The sequence below is a fragment of the Pelodiscus sinensis genome, chromosome 6 (genome assembly GCF_052426305.1).
Source record: "Pelodiscus sinensis isolate ZL-2025 chromosome 6, ASM5242630v1, whole genome shotgun sequence".
Classification (NCBI taxonomy): Eukaryota; Metazoa; Chordata; order Testudines; family Trionychidae; genus Pelodiscus; species Pelodiscus sinensis.
Window position 1 is genome coordinate 69,383,498 of NC_143057.1, and position 22,505 is coordinate 69,406,002.

The window sequence follows — 22,505 nt, forward strand, 5'->3', positions numbered from 1 at the left end:
AGTTCTGTAGTTTCCCTGTTGAGCTGGCTTTTGAAATAATATAGTGACTTTGAGATCCATTACTGAGTGCCCACGCAAGTTCAAATGTTCAACAGGTAGATTTCTGTGTGTTGACTTTTCAGATATCTGATTTGTATCCATTAATTCTCTCTCAGAGACTATCCAGTTTGGCCAGTATACATGGCAGGGGAGCATTGCTGGCACTTGATGGCATAGATCACTTGGTGGATATGCAGTTATTAGAGCCTCTGATGTGGTGGTTTCTGTGGTTAGGTCCTGTGATGCCACTGCCTGTATAGATGTGTGGACAGATTTGGCATTGGGGTTTGATAATGAAATATAAAGCCTTTCATGTCTAAGTCATCAGTTAAAATCAAGACCAGCTGGCAATAAAAGTGCTATCTGATGAGTGTTTGGGGTTTTATCTGGACTGAACCTGACTATCCCAGACTAGTTCATTGTAAGTAGGTTTGGCACAATTTGATTTTGATTATTTTAAAAATGCTCAGTAGACAGTATCAATGTTTATTTTAAGCATATTTTCTTATTTTCAGAGATTTAAATTTTCATAGTTGCACAACATTATGGGTCAGCAAAAATAATTGCTCACAGTTGCGGGAAATTATTGGATTGTCAGAGATGACAGATGTTGAGATTCAAAAAGTTTATGCTTTACAACCATTAACACACTAAGTATGAACATCACATGTCAACATATATAAAAGAAATATCCTTAAATCAAACTTTAAAGTTTTCAAGCAGCATTTTTCTTACTTTGTCTATTCATACATTTCATTTATCAATGGAAATGTTTAATTTGTGTATGCACAATAAAATCTGTACTGTCATTTACAAATTAAAATCTAAGCCTTCCCAGCATATTTGCAGGCAATATATTCATTTTGTAAACAAGAGAAACCCATCAAAACCATATTGGCACCCTTTTTGATAATCTTGGCAGAAATACAAGAGACTGAACATGTGTGAAACTTAAACTACCTTATAATTAGAGTTGGCTCCCATCATGACCCTTGGTAAATTCTAACACTTACTTCCTCTCACTGATAAAAATGTACTCATCTTACTTGTCTGGTTTCAGCTTACAGCCACTGAATTGTGTTATACCTTTCTCTGCTAGACAGCACAGCCCATTATTAAATATTTGCTCTCATGCAGAGACTTACAGACTAATCAAATCAGCTCTCTGTTAAGCTAAACAGACTGAACGTCTTCATGCATCTTTTAGAAGGCATGTGTTCTAATCCTTCCCTCTCATGGCTCTTCTCTGAACACTCTTCAGTTTAACATCTGTCTTGAATTGTTGACACCAGAACTGGACAGTGTTCCAGCAGCAGTCACACAAGTGACAAACACAGAAATAAAATATACTCTCTACTCCTACTTCAAATTCCCCCTTTTATGCACTGAAGGATCATAGTTGCCCTTTTGCCACAGTGGTGCTCTTATTTAGCTGATCATCATCACAACCCCAAAGTCATTGTTTCCCAGGATTCAGTCCCACATCTTGTAAGTATGGCTTCCCTTCTTTGTTCCTAGATGTAAACATTTATACCTATTAAAATGCATATTTGTTTGTGCCCAGCTTACCAACTGATCCAGATTGCTCTGTATCAATGATCTGTTTTCTTCATTATTTACCACTCCCCTAATTTGTGTGTCATCTGTGACCCTTCAGTGATAATTGTGCTTTCTTCCAGGTCACTGGTAAAGTTAAGTGGTATAAAGCCAAGAACCAATCCCTATGGACCTAACTAGAAACATGCCCATTCATTGCTGATTCCCCATTTACAATTTCATTTCAAAGTGTATCAGATAGCCAATTTTTAATCCATGTAACGTGTTAATTTATATTATTCTAGGGGGTTTTAAAAATAAAAATATCATACAGCATCAAGTAGAACTCCTTACAGAAATCTAAGTATATTACAGCAATTGACTATTAATTTTGTCAACCAAACTTGTAATCTGATAGACATTATCAATTTAGTCTGACAGCATCTTTTTTCATAAACTCATGTTGATTGCCATTAGTTATATTACCCTCCTTTAACTCTTTCCTTATTGAGTCCTGCATCAGCCATTATCTTGCAATATCTTAAGGAAACTGATTAAGGATTAAATGAAGGCTTCCTACTTGACTTTTTTTGGAAGATTTGAACATTAAGGACCAGATCTTCAACTGGTAGAAGTTAAGAGTAGCTTCACTGATGTTAATGTAGCGATACAGATTTACATTACCTGAAAAATTGGACTGGGGAGATAGATTTTCCTCTCTGTTTACATCCGTGTGACTGCATGTGTTAGAGAAACCGATGGAACTACTAGTTATAACTGGTTGACTAGAATGGCCATAACATAATCATATTTCATAAGATCCTATCAAAGGCACCTTTAAAACCTACAAAAATAGTTTCTTACACAATGTTAGGAATATTGTAAACATTTTTATTGGTGCACTTAGGCAGTTTTAAATAATGTTTACAAACAGTAACTTATTAATCTAGTTAAAAAAATCAAAACAAAAAAAAAGACAGTAGTTTGGCACAGCTCTTTCAAGACAGGAAAAGAATCTCAACTAACCTACAGAAAATCTAGCCATACTACAGAATCCACACACAAATAAAATGTTTATGCTGACATAAAATATTACATTGGCAAAAATAAGTGAACATACTCCAGACTGGTATAGAAAAGTGAATACCATATACACCAATAGGGTATTAAAACAAGCAGCAAAATACTGTTTTAAAAGGGAATCGTACTTTTCAAATTGTTTTGAGTTTGAGTTTTACTGCACACCCCTCCCATAGGCTCTGAATTTAGAGTATTTTTTGTATATACAAAGAGGTATAACAAATTGTTACAGTACTTATTGCAACAAAGTATACCATAATATACACCATTTAAATACCCCCAAGATATATTGGCTTCTTATTCCTCCGGCATGATCTTCTTTTTTCTGTTGATCTAAGATTATTTTTTCTCAATGAAAGGCACATACTTATCTGCAACAGAAGAAAAAAAAGTGATAATTGAAAATCTTTTAAAAAAAGAAATTAAATAATTTTTGTTCTGACTAGTTAAATTTGTTCAAAAACCTAACTTACTGATAAAAGGAGTTTGCCTCACACATAAAATATTCTTCCCTAGACTTCTTGTATAATGATGAAATAGTATATTTTGAAATATTATTGTTTCTCCATGTTAGACTTATCTTGACAAAAAAAATTAAAATACTTAAGACTATATAGTATGTACTGCAAAACATGTATTGTAATTAAGAACCAAAGATTTGTCAATTTGATTTATTGTAAACTCACTATTTGAGTTTCCACAAGATTCAGATACACCAAGTCAGGTTCTTTCAATCCAAACACATTTGCTATTATGAACAACTTAAATGTACTGTTTCTAAGTAACAAAGGATTTTATTTTATTTTTTCTGACTCTCAACTTCAGCTGTAAACTTAATGACTGGCTCACACCAGGATGTATCACCTGCACAAAGCAGATGCTTGCTTTTGTAAATCTTGTTGATGAGGATATTCAGAGGGCTATATTCTAACCTCTGGGACTTTTGAAAATAATTTGAATGCAATCAGTATTCTCCAACACAAGTTGTCAGGTGTTTGTTTTACACAGTGTTCTGCTATTTTAGAAAACCAGTGTGGCAAGTCTTTCTGAAGGAGCAATTTACAGCTCTGTATTTTATCAGTTCTATGAAATAAAGATAAAAACACCTATTTCTCTGTTATTTGTCTACAGCTAATAAAGTGATTGTTACCAGAACTTGGTTCAAGTTTTCAGTGCTGTTAGCTATCTACTTACATGAATGTACAAATTGCAGTTCTAAATCATCCTCAACCAATTCTACTGGCTCAACCATTTGTTTCAGAACAGTTCCAAATTGATGCCCTTGTTCATAAAGTCCTCAATGGACAAATTCCCACATACACCTTCTCTTTATTCTCCTTCCATCTAGCACCAACCTCCCCATGGCCATTTCACGCAAACATGACATAATGAAAGCATCTGAACCCTTGTAGCTCCTACCAGGTAGAAAAATCTGTACCAGCAATCATTTATTTTCAGAAAGTTATTCTCTGACTTCTTTTGCTCACCTCCATTTCTTATTTTAAAATGAGGCAACTAATTTTGGGGGGGTTGTGTTAACAATTTTAATTACTGTAACACGGTAATTTGCCCTGTATCTAAACAGTAAATAATTGATTAATGAATCTATAGAACAGAAAAAGTTGTATTGATTAGAACATTTTTGTACAATTTGGGTTGGAATAACAGCTCTCTATAAAAAAGACTTTGTGCACATCAACAATGATATTGTGCATATTTATCAAAGATAAAAATCTAAGTAAAATTACACCAGTCAGCCAGATATCTAGATGCATCAGGTAGAATCTCTTCCCACTCTAAATCAAATGTCTAAGTCAGGGGCAGGGAACCTTTTTTGGGTCAGGCACTGCTGATCCACAGGAAAAAAAAAATCAGTCAGGGTCCACATACAAGTGAGAACCCCTGACTGGGAAGAAGAAAGATGCCCCACATTCCACTTGCACACCAGAGCCTGGGGTGAAAGGGCCCAGGCTAATGGATTTTGTGTGCTCTAGCCCTGCAGTTGAGTGACAGGGGAGCTGGAATGCCATCATGGACTCCCCAACGCCGAGCTTCGAGGGCCAGATCCAGGCAAGCTGGGGGCCTCATGTGGCTCCTGGGCCTGAGGTTCCCCATCCCTGGTCTAAGCCTTTCAATCATTACCTGTGATTCCTTTAAGAATCATACAATCTTGATAATCATTAAGATTATCTGAAGATCACTGAAAAGTGCGAAGTATCAAAAGATGCAATTATACTAGTGCACATCAATAATACTAGTACATCTAGGTTTCAAAATGGAGAGTTAGCAGTGTCAAACAATGCCACTCTGTAGCAACACTCAGTAAGTTGTGTGTAAATGACAATGTTAATTTATCAGCAAATATTTGAAATTCTACTCCATTTAAATGACTCAAATGGTGTAAATGAACAACTACGGAGGAAAACATTGCATGCACGCTCTTTCTCCCCACATCCACCAAAAGAAGGGAGGGAAAGGAAGGGGCAGAGGATATCCTAAAAAGCAGCTGAATCACCTCTTGAAAGGTTTCAGAGGGGTAGTAGTGTTAGTCTGTAGCTAAAAAAAAAAAAACTTAGAAAACAACAATGGTCCTGTAGCACATGAGAGATTAACCAAAAAAAATATAAAGATAGTATTATGAGCATTCGTGGGCACAACCCATTTCTTCACATGGCAAATAGGACGCAAAAGGCACAGAGGTATTTTCCTCCTGCTTATGGTATATATAATATCATGATCTTTTGTGGGCACAAACCACTTCTTCAAAAGACAAAGATTGAGCAAAGAGGAAAATACCTCTGTATTAATAATACTATATAATTTTTTGGTTAATTTCTAATGTGCTACAGGACCATTGTTGTTTTCCTTCTCCTTCCCTTATTTATTCTTGGATCTGGACTTCCTATACTCTGGTCATCTGAAGAAGTGGATTGTGCCCAGAAAGCTCAGGGTACTACATATACCATGATCAAGAAGAAAATACCTCTGTGCCTTTTGCTTAATATTTGTAATTTGAAGAAGTGGGTTGTGCTCATCGACACGTTTTGTTAGTCTTTAAGGTGCCACTACGCTATTTGTTGTTTTTTAAGTTTTTCCTATTACAGACTAACTCGGCTATCCCTCTGAAGCTGTTGTTTTCTAAGTTCTCTTGAGAAGCTGGCAATGGAAAAGGTTCAGAAAAGGGCAACAAGAATTATTAGGGGTTTGGAACAGGTTCCATATGAAGAGAGATTAAAAAGACTTTCACTTTTCAGCTTAGAAAAGAGAAGACTAAGGGGGGATACAATAGAGGTCTATAAAATCATGACTGGTGTGGGAAAAGTGAATGAGGAAAAGTTCTTTACTTATTCCCACAATATAAGAACTAGGGGTCACCAAATGGAATTAATAGGCAGCAGGTTTAAAACAAACAAAAGGAATTTTTTCTTCAATCTGTGCAGTCAATCCTTGGAACACCTTGCCAGAAAATGTGTTAAACAGGGTTTAACAAAAAAAAAAAAAAGAGTTAAATAGATTCATGCAGGTTAGGTCCATCAATGGCTATTAGCCAGGATGGGTAGGAAGGATGTCCCTACTCTCTGTCTGTCTGGAAATGGGGACAAAGAAGGGATCACATGAGGATTACCTGTTGTGTTCCCTCCCTCTGGGGCATCTGGTATTGGCCACTGTTGGCAGAAGGATACTGGGCTAAATGGACCGTTGGTCTGACTCAGTATGGCTGTTCTTATGTTCTCTACTAAATTATATTGCACAATTTATTTGACAGTATGTATCAAGTTTATGAGTTACATATATTTACAAGATTAATCTTTTCATATATTATTGACTGAAAGAAATTGGAAACCCTTGAAAGCCATTTGCCCTAGACATCGTCAAGATACTTGAATAATGAATTTGAACTTTGTATCACTTTCCTCTGCAAGAAACATAAAAGAACAAGTTCAGTTCTCTGCCACTTTTACCTTAATGTTCCTTAAATATGAACCTTTAACTACTCTCTTTTGGAGAGATCATTTATGTTTTGGCGGTGTTGTGTACATAATACAACTATGATTTTCTAAATTAGTTAACTGAAACTCCAGGTCAGTGATACTCAGACTGAGGCTTGCAAGTCACAAGTGGCTCTTTGATGTGCTGCAAAGAGCTGCAGGAGACATGATATTAAAACAAACTATGATTTAATTATTAATCAATTAAAGTTATTAACCAATCAGGATGCTTTACTATATTATAATTGATAAAATACTTTGTCAGTCATTTTGTTCAGAACAATATATATACGTATGCAGGGCTCAACAAACTGCAGCAAGAGCTACTCGCCAGTCCTGCACTGTGCATGAGCCAGAATGGGGCGCATGGAGTGACCGGCTGAAATCTACTCGCCACGGCTGAGTAGAAACAGCGGTTTGTCAAGTCCTGTATATATGCATGCAGATTCTCTCATGAAATGTTAGCAGCTACATGACTACACGCCCCTAACTCCACTCCTGGGGAGCCCCCTGCCATCCCATGCTGCAGCCTCTAATACAGGGTCAGCATCATGGGGCGGGAATAGCTCCTGTCTGCAGGTGGTGGTGGGGGGGGGTCCCAAGTTCCCTGGGGACAGAGGCTGCTTGTGGCAGCAACCCTTGTCTGCCGGGAGCTTGGGGTTGCCAAAGCAGCTTCTGTCCACAGGGAGCCCACGGACAGGGGCTGCTGCCATGCAGCAGACTCTGTCCTTGGAAAGCCTGGGCTCGCGGCAGAGGTTGCTTTGCAGCAGCCTCCCCTGCTCCTCCCCTCCCACTGATGCCTCTGTTAGAAGCAGCAGCATGGGAGAGTGGGGGGGGGGGGGCTTGAGGGGTAGCCAGCTTTTAAGCCTGCTTCCCCCCCCCACCAGCACCAACTCTTGCCCCACCCCCTCACTGCCTTCATAGGAGGCAGCAAGCGTGGGGCAAGCAAGTCTGCAGAGCCAGCATGCAGGGAGAGTCAGCTTAAAAGCCAGTTCCCCATGTGTATCGTCTCCCGCCTGACCCCCCTCCCTGCTGCCTCTGATACAGAGGCAGCAAGAGCAGAGGGAAAGCATGTAGTCAACAGGATTAACCAATAAACCCAGGGGTTATGCTGCAGGGTAGGACTGTGCTCCAGATCACCAGCTCAGCCCCTGGATGGGGCCAGCTAGGGCTCTCTGATCCAACAATATCTGTGGTCCTTCTGTTGCCAGACCTGAGAGTCCCAGATTTTAGAGATGCAACCTGTATTTAAAAGACTGAAAACAGCCAAGACTGAAAACAAGTATTGCTTTGGGCTTTGCAAGGACATCATTAGTAACACATGAAAACAATTTTTTTTAAACAATAAAAGCTTTTCTAACAAAGTTTTGAATCTCTTCTCATCTCTTTGGCACCTAAATTATCTTAAACTGTAACATATATAAATGATTTCTTAAGTGTGCATCATTTTGCACTTCATTGATAGTACGGTACTATGATTGTTTTAGCATGAAGAAGTCACATTTTGTTAATTTTTTTTTATAAATATGCCACTTCAAAGTAGCAGTGTGAATTTTGCAGCAGATACTCTCTTCATACCAAACCAGTGCATCAAGGCACAATTGTTACTTTCATACCCTAGATATGAAAGTTCCTATGACCACCACTATTTTCTTTAGTTTACTTCGATTCAAACATCATGGTTCCATTTTGTGGCTGAAGCATCATATCAGCAGTAAGGTTTGTTCCCCATTGTGTTACTTATTTACATTAATAGCTGCCAACATGTATAACTGTATAAGCAGATAAATTAAATGTGGGGAACATCTGTCATTTTAAAGACTACAAAATGTTTTTCAAATGAGCAATTTATTTTCAGTCATTTCTATAGTCATCTTGGTATGGTTGAGCTTAGGGATAAGTGATTTTGCTCTGCAGTGCATACGCTCAACTGAAAGACCACTGAATTGAGATTAGACTGGGTTTTTTTCATATTAAAAAGCATTGCATAAAAAGTCTTTTAAATCCCAGGCCAGAAGATGCCAGAGTGAGAGCTGAGGAGGACAAACAGTCAAACAGTTCCAGATTCAGATCTTTCTTGGTTTAAATAATTCAGAAGCTATCTTGCACCATATTTACATTAAGCATAAGTGCATGGATTTCAACAACTGCACCACAAATAATGAAGCAAATGGAAGTGGTCAAGGCATAAAAGTATGGAGTAATTCTCATAGTCCACATGGAGGGTAATTCTAAAAAGATCTCTCTGAATTGTTAAACAGACGGTTCCAGTTACTAACCACTGCACTGGCAAACTAAGTTCCAGAGGTATATTTTGAAGGGGAACCAAATAGGATTCAGAGCACTGAATAGCTCATGAAAACTGAATAAGTCTGAAAGGGATTGTACCAAAACCTAATCAACTGTCAAATTTGTCCATTTTAGTTTTATACCAAATAGCAATACGTTTAGCCTTCAGGCTGCTAAGGATACCCCTACACACTCTTTACATCACAGCTATTTGGCTGGCAAAATGGAAAAAACGAAGGCAACCTTCATTTTCAAACACGCTTGTGTCAAGCAGTTCTCTTCTCCCATGCCTCCTCATTTATTCTGTTAAGGAAGAAAGATACGATGCTCTACAGCAGATACTGCAACCTGCTTTGCACACTGAGGGCATGTCTACATTCCAAAGTTAATTCAAAATAATAGTAGTTATTTCAAATTCACTTTAATAGCGTCTTCACAGCCAAACCGCTATTTCGAAATAAATTCGAAATAGTGGAGCACTTATTTCAAATTTGGTAAACCTCATTCTACGAGGAGTAACACCAAATTCGAAATAGTTATTTCGAATTAAGTGCTGTGTAGATAATTAATTCGAAATAGGGGGCCTCCAGCCCTTCCCAGGGATCCCTGGTGGCCACTCTGGGCACAACCAGGAAAACTTACTCCCCCTTTCCCCCAGCCATGGAGCCATTAAAGGGGTAGACCCTGACCACAGTGCTTGTGCCAGCTCCAAGCCTGCCAGCCCAGAGCCAGAAGTGGCCACTGGGGCCCCTGATCCAGGGGCCCCAAAACATGAGCCAACAAGCCACTGGCAGCCAGCCCTCCACTGCTCCCCAGGAGCAGTATGCTAGCTCCCAGGAGCCTGACAGGGGCTGGAGAAGGAGGGCGCCTTCCTGGTCCAGGGTGGAGATCATGGACCTTATTCAGGTTGGGGGGGGTGCCCCCAACTTCCATGATCTCAGCCCTAGACGGAGGAACACGGCCGCCTATGGTCGGATAGCTGCTAGCCTGGCCACCAAAGGAGCAGGTTTGCATGAAAGTCAGGTTGGTCCGGTGAGACCCCCAACCCTGAGCTTCCCCTTCCCCTCCTTCCTCCTCCCTCCTCCCAGGGTTCCCCCACCCCTCTCTCACCCTCTCTCTTCCCCTCTCCCACCTCCTTTTCCCAGTCTCCCCAGAGGTCCACCCCCGTTTTGTTCAATAAACCAAGTTTCTATTTTTGAACATACATGTCTTTTATTTGACTAGGGAGGGGTAGGGGGGCTAGGGAGGGGTAAGTGAAAGGACATGAGAGGGTAATGGGGCAAGAGACCCTGGTGGGCAGAGCTGGGGAGGCTCCAAGGGCTTCTCGGGATGAATGCTCTCCCTCAGGGCCTGCTGGATCCTGACAGCCCCCCGATGGACCCCCCCAGATGGCAGCCTGCAGCAAGTGCAGCCGGGCCGATGGCAACAACCCCACGAGACGCACCGGCATGCCCAGGGGCAGCTCTGGCTCCATCTGGCCGAGTGTTGTGGTGTCCCGAGTATGGGCAGTCAAGGCACTCCAAGACAGGACTGCTTTGCTGTCCCTCATCGAGGTAGACAAGCAAGCAGAGAACCCTGAGAACTGTCTGTCTGGGATGGGGGTAGGGTCCCTTTAAGCACAGAGCTCAGTTTGCCTCAGGCAGCAGCCCCACACACTAAGTCCTAACCTGATGCCCTGCCGGCACTCACTCTGGCCAGCCTTAACTTCGGTTCAGGGTCCACTCAGTGTGGATGCGCTATTTCGAAATAGCAAAACGCTATTTCGAAATAGTTTTGTATATAGATGCGTTATTTCAAATTACTTTAATTTGAATTAACTATTTCAAATTAACTATTAGCATGTGACATAACATTTAATCTTTTTATGAAGCAGAATCTGAAAGCATCTCAGATTCCTCCTTGCTTTACACAAGACTCGTTTACAGAAGTACAAAATAACTTTAGAGCCACAGATTGCAAGATTACTTATACACCTGAAAAACATTTACATCTTGCCAACTTGTTGGCATTTTATGGAAAGCCTATTCAAGTAACTTCCGAATTTCTAGCTACAAGAGGAAAAATGAAGTTTTTGAGCAGCCACACACAGCTTACAGGGAACACTGCGCACAACCCCCAGCATTAGAAAAAGGAACAGAATTGTGAAGCATGCTTATTCTACATGAAAGTGTGGAAGATTGTGGAACATACATCCAAAAGTAAACAAAATTAGATTTTCTATAATTGTTGCAGTTTCCCCTTTTCGAACTCTAAACTAGGAACAGTAAGATTCCTAAATACAGATTAAAGCGCCTAAGTTTAGCATCTCCAACTCATACTGAAGCCAAGACTGTGGATGTATACAACTTCTGAACGAGAGGCCACTTTAAAAAGTGCCTACATTTAGGCCAGTGATATGCAACCTGCAGACTGTATACAGCCCACTGGGGCTCCACCTGCAACCCACTGACCCCCTGCCTGTTTCTTTCCTGTGTGCCGCTGGCACAGCCTGGCACTTCCTACGCCTCTCCCCCTCCCTCCCAGCACTTTCAGAGGAGATGCAGATTACTGCTCCATGCTTGCTCCTCTCCCTTCCTCCCAGAGCTGGAACACTGCAAATTTGCTACTCGTGGTATTCTAGCACTGGGATGGAAGGGGAGGAGTGGGATGGAGCACAAATCAAGTGAATCACATGCTCTGAAAGTGCTGGGAGGAAGGCGGAGGACCAGGTAAGTGTGGGGCTCTGGGACTCCAGTGTGTGATAGGGACGTCGGGGGAGGGGGGAGGGAGGGAGAAGAAAGGGGCCCAACAAGGGACGCCACAGTGTAAAGGATGGCCACTCATGAGGCTCACCCACTGTTTGTGGTTGCCCATCCCTGATTTAGGCTCCCATTTGTTGCATTTACATTGCTTACCAGACTTTCAAAATGTAAGCTGAGAGTCCAGACAAAGTAATCACAGGTAAAATCCACTGACTACATGTAACACTGTTATTTGTCCTTTTGTCAAGAAAGTGTGATACCCCTGGACTAACTACAGGCAGTCCCCGAGTTATGTGGATCCGACTTATGTCGGATCCCTACATACCAACGGGGCTTTTCTCGCCGCGGAGGACGCAGGTGGCGGGACGGCCCAGACAAGCTGCGGTCCCGCCGCCCGCATCCTCCGTGGTGAGAAAAACTGCTCTGCGTCTCCCTGGTCTGCTGGGGGGGGGGGGGGGGGCAGCTAGTGCGCGCCCGCTTCCTCCCCCCCCCCCCAGCAGACCAGGCTTTTCTCGCCGACGCCTGGGACAGAGCAGCTGCTCTGTCCCAGGCGTCCAGATTCAGCCACTGTTGAAACTGACCAGCGGCTGATTCCAGGAAGCCCGGGGCAGAGCAGCTCTGCCTCGGGCTTCCTGTAGTCAGCCGCTGGTCAGTTTCAACAGCGGCTGTATCTGGACGCCAGTTCCGACTTACATAAAAATTCAACCTAAGAACAAACCTACAGTCCCTATCTTGTACGTAACGCAGGGACTGCCTGTACTTCCTTTGAAATTAGTATGTACTTTTGAGTATATATTGAAGTTGTTTGACCATCATTATAACTCCACTCCTACAAGAGTACATTACATTTCTAATCACTAACCTTCGAGGATGACTGGCATCAAACAATGTTGTATCATCATCGTCATCATCTTGTTCTAATGGTGTCAACTCCATATTTTCTATATTGGTGTCCAAAACTCCGTATCTTCGGGTCTTCCTGTTTCTTTTTCTGAGTCTGAAATACAAAGTTTTTAAAAGTTTATATCCTTAAATTGCTAGAACAGAAAACTGAAATTACTGTTAGTCTTAGTTCTTAAATTATAGGATTTGTATTGATATTCTTCATATTTGCATGCTATTTAATATATGGCAATAATTTTAAACATTTTCTTTATCTCAATGGTATAAAAGTAAAATATCAAAGAGCAACATTCCTGAGAGTCAAGTTCTCAAAGGGAGACCTAAAACTGTACAAAAACATGCATAAAAAAAATTATGCACCTAAATTTTTGTAGATTACAGTAACAGTGGATCAGATAGGTAGTCACCTACCCAAATGTTCCATATTCAGAAACAGGGTCCTACCTCTGAACATTAACGTCTGCTACTTTGCTATTTGCTCTTTTTGTTTGTCTGTCATACTCAGCACTACACCCATTTTAAAAGGAGGATTTTCTGTATTTACAACTAGCAAGCACAACGGCTAGTGAAGAACACATTGTGAGGTTATCTATCTATCTATCTAGAGTGTGTCCATCTGAGTCCATCTGTCTGAGCATCTGTTAGTCTATCTAAGAACTCCTCCTAAACCATAAGAGCTAGACCTACCAAATCTGGTCTGCAGCTTCCTCTTATCATAACTTAAACCAAGGTCAGAGTTTGGTTGTGCCTAAAAAACAGGAAGTGCTGGAATGGAACTATTTTCCATAACTTGGAAAGGAAGGGGGCAGAGAGTGGAGAAACATGAAGGGAGGGGCACGGAGAGGAGGGACAGGATACTGAGAGTGGCCACGGGGGAGCAGCTGCGGCACCAAGAGCGTGACCCACAGGGCTGGGGCTCTGCCATCTTGCCTGCCAGCACATCAGTAAGGAGCTTCACTGCCCAAACCCTGGAACTTACCCCACTCCTGCTGTGGAAAGCCTACAGGTCATGGAACAGTCACTAGACTTGGGATAGCCCACATAGCCTTGCCACATCCTCAGATAGCCTGCAGGCCATGGGTAGGTCCTAAAGGCTTGGGGCAGCATATGGAGCTTGGCCAGCCCCCTGGGTGCCCCCAAAACAGGCTGCAGGATGGAAGAAGCTGCTGGAGGCTGGGGGTAGCCTCTGCAGCCCCATTCCCCTGATCAGCTGCAAGGCAGGGGGACAGCTGAAGTCTGGGGCCAGCCCACAGAATACTGATGCCACAACAGGCTGCAGGACGGGGGAGGGGGGGAGGGAAAATCACTGCCCCAGTCAAGACCTCCCCCCAGAGCAGCTTCAGGACAGAGGGGCAGCAGCAATCAGGGGGCTGCCCCACCACTCTGACAGGCTGCAGTGCGGAGGAGCTGGAGGCTGGGACTGACTTGCAGAGCCTCAACCCCCAACTGACAAGCACAGAGGAAGGAGCACACTTGGAAGGAGCTGCTGGCTGAGGAGCAGTGCCATGAGTCCTTGAGAGGAACTGCTGCCAGAGTGGCACTCTACTACAGGGGGGCCTGGTACAGCCACACCTCCCAGCCGTCTGTCCTGAGCCTCCTTCCAGAGTCCTGCACCTCCCGTCTGCCTTGACTTCTGCACCCCCCCACCTCCATCCCTATGCCCTGAGGCCCCCACGCCCTGCCTTGAGCCCCCTGCACATATCTGCCAATCCTCTGCCCTAAGCACTACCCTGCCCTACCCCCGAACTCTCACTCCAGCCTTCATTTTCCTTAATTTAAAAAAAGTACAATCATTTAAATAAAAGCATGTCCATTTTTCATTTATGTTTTGAAAAAATACTTCAGTTGAAGACCCAAGCAATGCTGGGTACACGTGCTAGTTTAGAAATAAAGTCAAGAAATGGACATGACTTATGCCTGTCATTATCTAAAAATAGTTTGTGTTTTGATCCTCCTTTTGCACTACCTATTTAGGTTATGGTCCTGCAAAGATTTACATGTATGTTTAATTTTAACACATGAAGAGGCTCATTCTACTTCAGGAGATGACTCATCCAGTTATATGAATTTAGTCCCATGCACAAGTCTTTGCAGGGCCAGGAAAATTAACAATGAGCTGATACACATGGAGCATGATACACATGCTAAATTCATAAATAATGCTGCAATAGAATTGCATTTTTTGAAGAGTTTCTATTTTTAACTCCAATAATTATTTGGTTTTTTTTCCCACTATTGTTTGATAGTTTAGTCTACGCTGATCACATGAAAGGTAACAATATGTAGCAAATACAGATAAAGAAAATTGTGCCTCTCAAATCCATTATTAGAATCTGTACTTTAGTGTCACCTGTATAAGCTCCAGGCACACATACAAGCTCTTCTTTATTCTGAAGGGCTTACAAATTAATCTCAACTTCTTTGAGAAGGTCAGAGAAACAATGGATAAAGGAGAAAGGGTTGATCCCATTTATGTGTAATTTTAAAATGACTAACAAAGTCCCACCTAAAAGTCTATTAGGGAAACTGATTATCAATGGATAGAGCCCTGCATGGATATAAAATTTACATTTGCAGATGCAAAGCAGATGTCTGCAGAGCTACGGGGCTCTACTAGGAACCTCAGTGGTGAAAGCAGCAGAATGTCGAACTGCAGCTTGTAGGAGCGGGCACTCCATTTTGGCAGCTCCTCTGGTGTGGCTGTACAGTTCCCAGCCCTGCCCACTGGGGCAGTCACTAGGCTCACTTGCACCTGTCCCTGGCCATGCTAGCATGTGCAAGCTACTTGTACACTCCCAGATATGAGTAGAAGAGTACCCAATATCAGTAAGAAATGATTAAAATCATGGCAAAATTGACATAGAGGACAGGAAAATACCGAGACTTAAGTTTAGAGAGGAGCAAACAGCATATTACAATGAATGGCATACAGATGGTAAGTTGGGAGTTTCTATTTACCTTTTTCAAATACAAGTTAGCATCCAATGAAATATAAACAAATTTAATACTGAAGACTCTTTTTAAGAAGAGCTATACAGGCAGTCCCCGGGTTACGTACAAGATAGGGACTGTAGGTTTGTTCTTAAGTTGAATTTGTATGTAAGTCGGAACTGGTACATATTGTAGGGGAAACTCTAGCCAAACATTTTTTTTAGTTTTGGATAGCATAGGGAAAGGTTAACTCCCCTCTAATGTTTGTTTTGCTATCAGGACTAAAGGAGTAACCCATCAAATACCAAACAGCTCTGCACCATGCTTTGAGCTAATAGCTTTATTTCCACACACCACCCAGGGTTCTAGGAGGAGGGTCCTTTTTTTGCTAACACAATGAGGCCAGCACTTTGTTTGTTTTGGTGGAGTCTTTGTTTGCCCAGGGAGCCAGCATGTATAGGGGGAGGAGGGGCGGAGAGGCTGCTTTTGTCTGCTGTTTGGCAGCCTGTTGCTCAGGGGAGGGGGCAGCATGTTGCTGGCAGGGAGGAGGGGGAGGCGTGCAGGATGCGAGGCCGCGGGGGGGGGGGGGGGGGGGTGGAGAGGCACTTTTCCAGTTGGAGCCGGCCGAAGAGGAGGAGGTGGAGGATTCTAGGACCCAGGTGAGCGAGCCCCGGGGAAGCTGCTGCGCTCAGGGAGCCCGGCATGTATAGAGGGGAGGAGGGGCAGAGAGGCTGCTTTTGTCTGTTCGGCAGCCTGTTGCTCAGGGGAGGGAGCAGCCTGTTGCTGGCAGGGGGGTGGGGGGGGCAGCGGGCGTGGGGAGGCACTTTTCCTCTGCCCGGCAGCTCTGCGGGACCCCAGTCGGAGCCGGCCCGAGGAGGAGGAGGATCCTAGGACCCAGGTGAGCGAGCCCCGGGAATGCTGCTGCGCATGTGCGGGAGTTGCCTCACCCCGTTCGTATCTAGGGATCCGACGTAAGTCGGATCCACGTAAGTCGGGGACTGCCTGTATTGTATTTATAAGCTCCATTGTTTAAGTAAATAAAATCACTGAAAACCAGTGTGCTAAAATGTTGTAAGAGGAAAGTAAAAACACTTTATGCATTAGTGTGAGACTCAGATTTCACATAACTTCTTGGTTAAAGGAGAGGGATACCTTGTTGTGATTGAAAAAAGCTAAACAACTAGTAATTTTTCGAGGACTGGATACCTTCGTAGCACAGGTTTAAATAGCTTAGGTGAGTACAGTTAACATGCCTGTTTTTTCAAGTGCCCATACCAAGTAGGGATGTGAAGGATTAGTCAACTATCCAACAAGCAAATACTTATCGGATAGCTGACTAGTTGCTCTCTCCCCTTGCTGCCTCTACCAGGTAGAGGCAGCAAGTGAGAGGGGAGGAGGGAGAAGAGTGGGAACTTCAAAGCGGCAGCGCCACTTGCAACCTGGGGCCAGACCATGGGCTCCATGTGGCACTGCCATTTTGAAATGCCACATGCAGCCTGGAGCCAGCTGGTGTGTCCCCAGGCTGCACATGGCGTTTCAAAGTGGCAGCACTGCATGGAGCCCAGGATCAGCGGGGGACCCCCTAGCTGACGCTGGGCTCTGTGCAACACTGCCGCTTTGAAACGCCGCACGAAACCTGAGTGCAGTGTTTCAAAGTGGCAGCGTTGCATAGAGCCCAGGGTCAGCTAGGGGATCCCCCACTGATCCCAGGCTCCATGCTACACTTCAAAGGTGGGAGGCCCCCACTGGCTAATCGAATAGTCGATGCATTTTGCATTGACTATTCGATTAGTCAATTAGTTGACACTTAACATCCTTAATACAAAGCGCTTTAAATAAAACCAAAAAAAATCCACCTACAATCTAGAGCTCAGAAAGTTCAAAATTATGGTAGCACCTAATTAATTCCCCCCAAAACCCTCACAAGGAATATGAACTTTGTCCCTTTCTCCCTGGAACTCTGTTCCTGTCTGTCTGTCTGTCTGTCTAATAAGAGACAATTATTACAGCTAGGAACATGTCAAGTGCAAAACCCAGGCTAGTTTAGGCAGAAACTCTGTTGCAAAAGGCTTCAAATCTCACAATGAAAAGTTATCAGAATCATATAGAAAACTAGTAGATATCACTCCCCCAGGGCTCTGCTTTTCCTCATGCCCATCAGAGAAGAAGTCATTCAGCAGGTAACGGATTCAGGAAGGATATGACTTTCTTATTTTTGTGGGAGAGGGTTGTTTGTTTAAGAAAAGTCTAGCTTAAAGAGATATTTGAGAGAAGGACATTTGGAGGATGTTGATCACTTTTCTTGCAGCTACTCTGGTATAATACTGTAAAGACTTCCACTTCAGCTATTTGATGGAACTTCATTGAGACCCAGAGTCTGACCTTCAGTGTTATACGGAAAGTTTATCTAAGGAATAGGAGGCACCTTTAAATAGAGAGTGAGACACTTCAGTACAGGCAGTCCCCGACTTACGTGGATCCGACTTACGTCGGATCCCTAGATACGAACGGGGTGAGGCAACTCCCGCACATGCGCAGCAGCATTCCCGGGGCTCGCTCACCTGGGTCCTAGGATCCTCCTCCTCCTCGGGCCGGCTCCGACTGGGGTCCCGCAGAGCTGCCGGGCAGAGGAAAAGTGCCTCCCCACGCCCGCTGCCCCCCCCCCACCCCCCTGCCAGCAACAGGCTGCCCCCTCCCCTGAGCAACAGGCTGCCAAACAGCAGACAAAAGCAGCCTTTCTGCCCCTCCTCCCCTCTATACATGCCGGGCTCCCTGAGCGCAGCAGTGTCCCCGGGGTTCGCTCACCTGGGTCCTAGAATCCACCTCCTCCTCCTCTTCGGCCGGCTCCAACTGGCCTCTGCCTGCAGCAGCTGGCCACAGGGACAGGGATCCCGCAGAGCTGCCGGGCAGAGGAAAAGTGCCTCCCCACGCCCGCTGCCCCCCCCCCCCGCGGCCTCGCATCCTGCACGCCTCCCCCTTCCCCCCCTGCCAGCAACAGGCTGCCCCCTCCCCTGAGCAACAGGCTGCCGAACAGCAGACAAAAGCAGCCTCTCCGCCCCTCCTCCCCCTATACATGCTGGGCTCCCTGGGCAAACAAAGACTCCACCAAAACAAACAAAGTGCTGGCCTCATTGTGTTAGCAAAAAAAGGACCCTCCTCCTAGAACTCTGGGTGGTGTGTGGAAATAAAGCTATTAGCTCAAAGCATGGTGCAGAGCTGTTTGGTATTTGATGAGTTACTCCTTTAGTCCTGAGTTTGTCACAGGGACAGAAATAGATGTGAAATCTTCTGAACAGGGGAACAGACAGCAAAACAAACATTAGAGGGGAGTTAACCTTTCCCTATGCTATCCAAAACTAAAAAAAATGTTTGGCTAGAGTTTCCCCTACGATATGTACCAGTTCCGACTTACATACAAATTCAACTTAAGAACAAACCTACAGTCCCTATCTTGTACGTAACCCGGGGACTGCCTGTATATGCATGCAACAATAGACCTGAGACTGCTTCTCTTCTGGAGAGGTGTATGGGGAGAAGCAACAGTGACACTTATGATTAGCTGAATAATTAGCAGTCACAGAACTAGAACTACCTAACTATTGTCCAGTGTTTTGTTTTAGGCAACGCATCAAATGTAGGTTTTAAGGAAACTTTTAAATGAGTAGTTTAATATCTTTGCAGATTATTATAAAGGAACTCTTTCTTCATTTAAGGCACAACATCAGGGGTGGGAAAGCACTAAGCTCTTTGCTGAAATATAATGACAAGCCAGCAATGAGGGTCAGTATTATTGGCTTGATGACATACAATGGCAAGTCTAAACTACAGTGCTACATTGGTTCAGCTGCATCACTGTAGCATGTCTGGTGAAGACCAGGGATGTAAGAGAGTAGTTGACTAGCCGATAAGGCTAGGCTCATCAAATAGTCAAGTCGACTACTCGCATTCTTCCCTCCTCCCCCACCCCATCGCTGCCTCTATATCAGAGGCAGCGGGTGAGGGAAGCAGGAGTTGGTGCTGTGGGAAACAAGCTTAAAAGCCAGTTTCTTCCAACACCATATTGCAGGAGGTTGGGCGGGGGGGGGGGGGGGGGGGGGGCAGGAGTGCAGCAGCTCTGCCTTTTAAATGTTGTAAGAGATGCCTGGGGATCTTAAACTAGGGATGTTAAATTGTGGATAATCAGCTAATTCAGTAACTGATGGAATTTTCATTGACTACTCGATTAGTCGATAAGGAGAGGAGCAGCCTGACTCCTACTACATTAAAACTGCAGCACCAAACCAGGGGGTAGTGAGCACCCCTCCACTTATCGACTAATCGAGTAGTTGGTGGAAATTCCATCTAATACTCGATTTAGCAGATTATCGGGAATTTAACATCCCTCATGAAGACACGATCCGGCAATGGGAAAGCACTATCCCCTCCCCTTCACATGAATACTCCTCATCTGCAAGAGGCAGAAGCTGTCACCAGGAGAGCATTTCTCAATGACCTAGAGCCTGTGTGCACCGGACTTTAGTTGCTGTAACTTTTCTTTTTTACACCTCCGACACAAGTTATACTGACGTAAGCAGTAGTGTATATCAGCCCCAAGTCTCAAAAAGTAAGTAAACATTAAGCCACAGAGGACTTTTAAATCAATGTTTCTCCACAAAACCATTAAAAGTCAACATAACAGCTTGTTTCATCAAGGTACTCATTTTCACTAAGTAGCAGACAAGCAGAGCCCTGGGGGAGTGATATCTACTAGTTTTCTATATGATTCTGATAACTTTTCATTGTGAGATTTGAAGCCTTTTGCAACAGAGTTTCTGCCTAAACTAGCCTGGGTTTTGCACTTGACATGTTCCTAGCTGTAATAATTGTCTCTTATTTGAGAGAGAGAGAGAGAGAGAGAGAGAGAGAGAGAAAACAGAGTTCCAGGGAGAAAGGGACAAAGTTCATATTCCTTGTGAGGGTTTTGGGGGGAATTAATTAGGTGCTACCATAATTTTGAACTTTCTGAGCTCTAGATTGTAGGTGGATTTTTTTTGGCTTTATTTAAAGCACTTTGTATTAAGGATGTTAAGTGTCAACTAACTGACTAATCTTCACTAATTTGTAGAAGACAAGTAGATGTGTGCTTGAGTAGACATGTGCAGATGGACAAGGAAAGGAGGTAATGTGGTCAAAACAATGGGGATTCTTACAGCAAGATTCTGATTGGGTTTAAAATGTGACATCGGCACTTGGAAATTAACATGTGAGACTGTATTTATGATTAGGCATTTTTAACTATGCTGTCAACATTTTCGAATGGTACTTGACTTGTTACATTCAGTCTTGGAAGATGGCAAAGAACTGCTCATCCCTTCAAAGTGACTGCCATCAATAAGAAGGCAAAACAGCTTAAGGAATGGGAGATGAGAGGACATGAGAGTGCAAGGCTAATGCTAGAGCAATTACTCCTGCAGAAGATGTACAGTGGGAGATATCTATGTCATACTTAGATACTACTTCCAGAACAGGGTGCCCTACACCATATGGGCCTTCATAACATCTCACATCAATGCTTATTAACAACTAGGGATGGCAGCATGTAGTTGACTATACAATTAACCAAAAACCTGGGCATATCAGTTAATCTTGTCGACTACATGCATTCCTCCCCACACCTCTGTATCAGAGGCAGCAAGGGGGTCAGGGAGAGCGGGAGCTGATGTCTGTAAGGAGCTGGCTTTAAGTAGCACCAGATCCACCTGCCCCTTCTTCACACCTGTGCTGCTGCCTCTGATAGAGAGGAAGCAGTGCAAAGGGTGAGGAGGGTAGGCTGGAACAGATATGTACAGGGAAACAGCTTTTAAGCCGGCTTCCTATGCAGCAGGAGCTGGGGGGGCTCTATCTGCAGCAGGCCCAAGCTCTGCCCAGAGCATCCAATGGAGTAGCCTCTGTCTGCGGTAAGCTGGAGCAGCCCCTGTCCATGGGGAGTCCAAGCTCCCCTGGAGCCTGGGCCCACCATGGGCAAAGGCTACTTTGCAGACGCAGCTCCTGTCCACAGAGGAGCTCCCCACAGGTAGAGGCTGCTCTGCTTTCCACGGAGTAGCCTCTGTCCACGGGAAGATCAGACCCCTGCCAGGACAGGGGTTGCAGCCACCCTACTCTGCTATGCTCTGTATCAGAGGCAGCAGTGCCAGGTGGCAAGCAGCTGGTCCATGAAGGGAGCTGGTTTTTAAACTGGCTCTTCTCACAGATCACCTCCACCTGCTGCCTCACTCTGCTGCTACCTCCAGGGACTATGGAATAGTCATGCAACTGCTATGACTGCACGTAGTTCCACAACTATTCAATTACGTCATAGCTAACGTCACTATTAGCAACCCCCCCTCCCCCAATGTGTGCAGAGAGAAGCCTCCCACCACAGGTGACTCCTGCTGGTACTCGGGAGGTGCAAGTACCACATTTTAATGCCTAAGTGGGGCGCCCCCTCCCTGCGCCCCCCGCGGCAGCAGCCGCCCCGCCGAACCCAAGCAGCGCCCCTGCCCCGCGCCTCGGCCCGGCCCCTCACCGCACGGTCCGGATCACGAAGTAGACGATGAGGGCGGCGCTGGCCACCACGAGCACGACCAGGGCGCGCTGGGTCATGGGCTGGTTCCGCTGGGGCGGGACGGACACGGCGGCCAGGCTGCTGCTGCCATTGCTGCTCCGCGTCGCCTCCCCGGGGCTGCTGCTGCTGCTGCCGCCTTGCGGGGCCGGCGGGTCGCTGATGGCCGCGCGAGCCGCCCCGCACAGCGCGCCCACGAGCAGCCCGCCCACGAGCCAGCGCAGCGGCGGCCGCATCGCGGCGCCTCCTGGGGAAGCCGCCGCGGCCTACGCGCGGCCGGGCCCTGCAGCTGCGGCAGAGGAAGCGGAAGTTCCCATGTCCGGCCGGGCGGCCGCTGCCACGGACGCTCCCCGGCCGCCGCTGTTGCTATCCGGGGATCGAGGGGCGACGCGCCATGCCTCAGCCGCTTTGCGCATG

At 44.7% G+C, this 22,505-nt stretch overlaps 1 protein-coding gene across 1 annotated transcript; it reads right to left on the reverse strand.

Moving 5' to 3' along the window:
- Positions 1-511: 511 nt before the first annotated feature.
- Positions 512-22,505, reverse strand: FAM174A (family with sequence similarity 174 member A). Its single transcript, XM_075932079.2, has 3 exons — positions 22,053-22,505; positions 12,537-12,671; positions 512-3,026 (listed from the first exon to the last, which is right to left on the reverse strand). The coding sequence occupies exons 1-3, from the start codon at positions 22,322-22,324 to the stop codon at positions 3,023-3,025; spliced, it is 411 nt and encodes a 136-aa protein (XP_075788194.2). The 5' UTR covers positions 22,325-22,505; the 3' UTR covers positions 512-3,022.

Excerpts from the sequence above, each read along its gene's own strand:
- FAM174A (XM_075932079.2), bottom strand. The coding sequence starts at position 22,324 with ATGCGGCCGCCGCTGCGCTGGCTCGTGGGCGGGCTGCTCGTGGGCGCG. Across the intron at positions 12,672-22,052 it reads TTCGTGATCCGGACCGTGCG|ACTCAGAAAAAGAAACAGGA; the intron begins GTGAGGGGCCGG and ends TTTGTATTTCAG.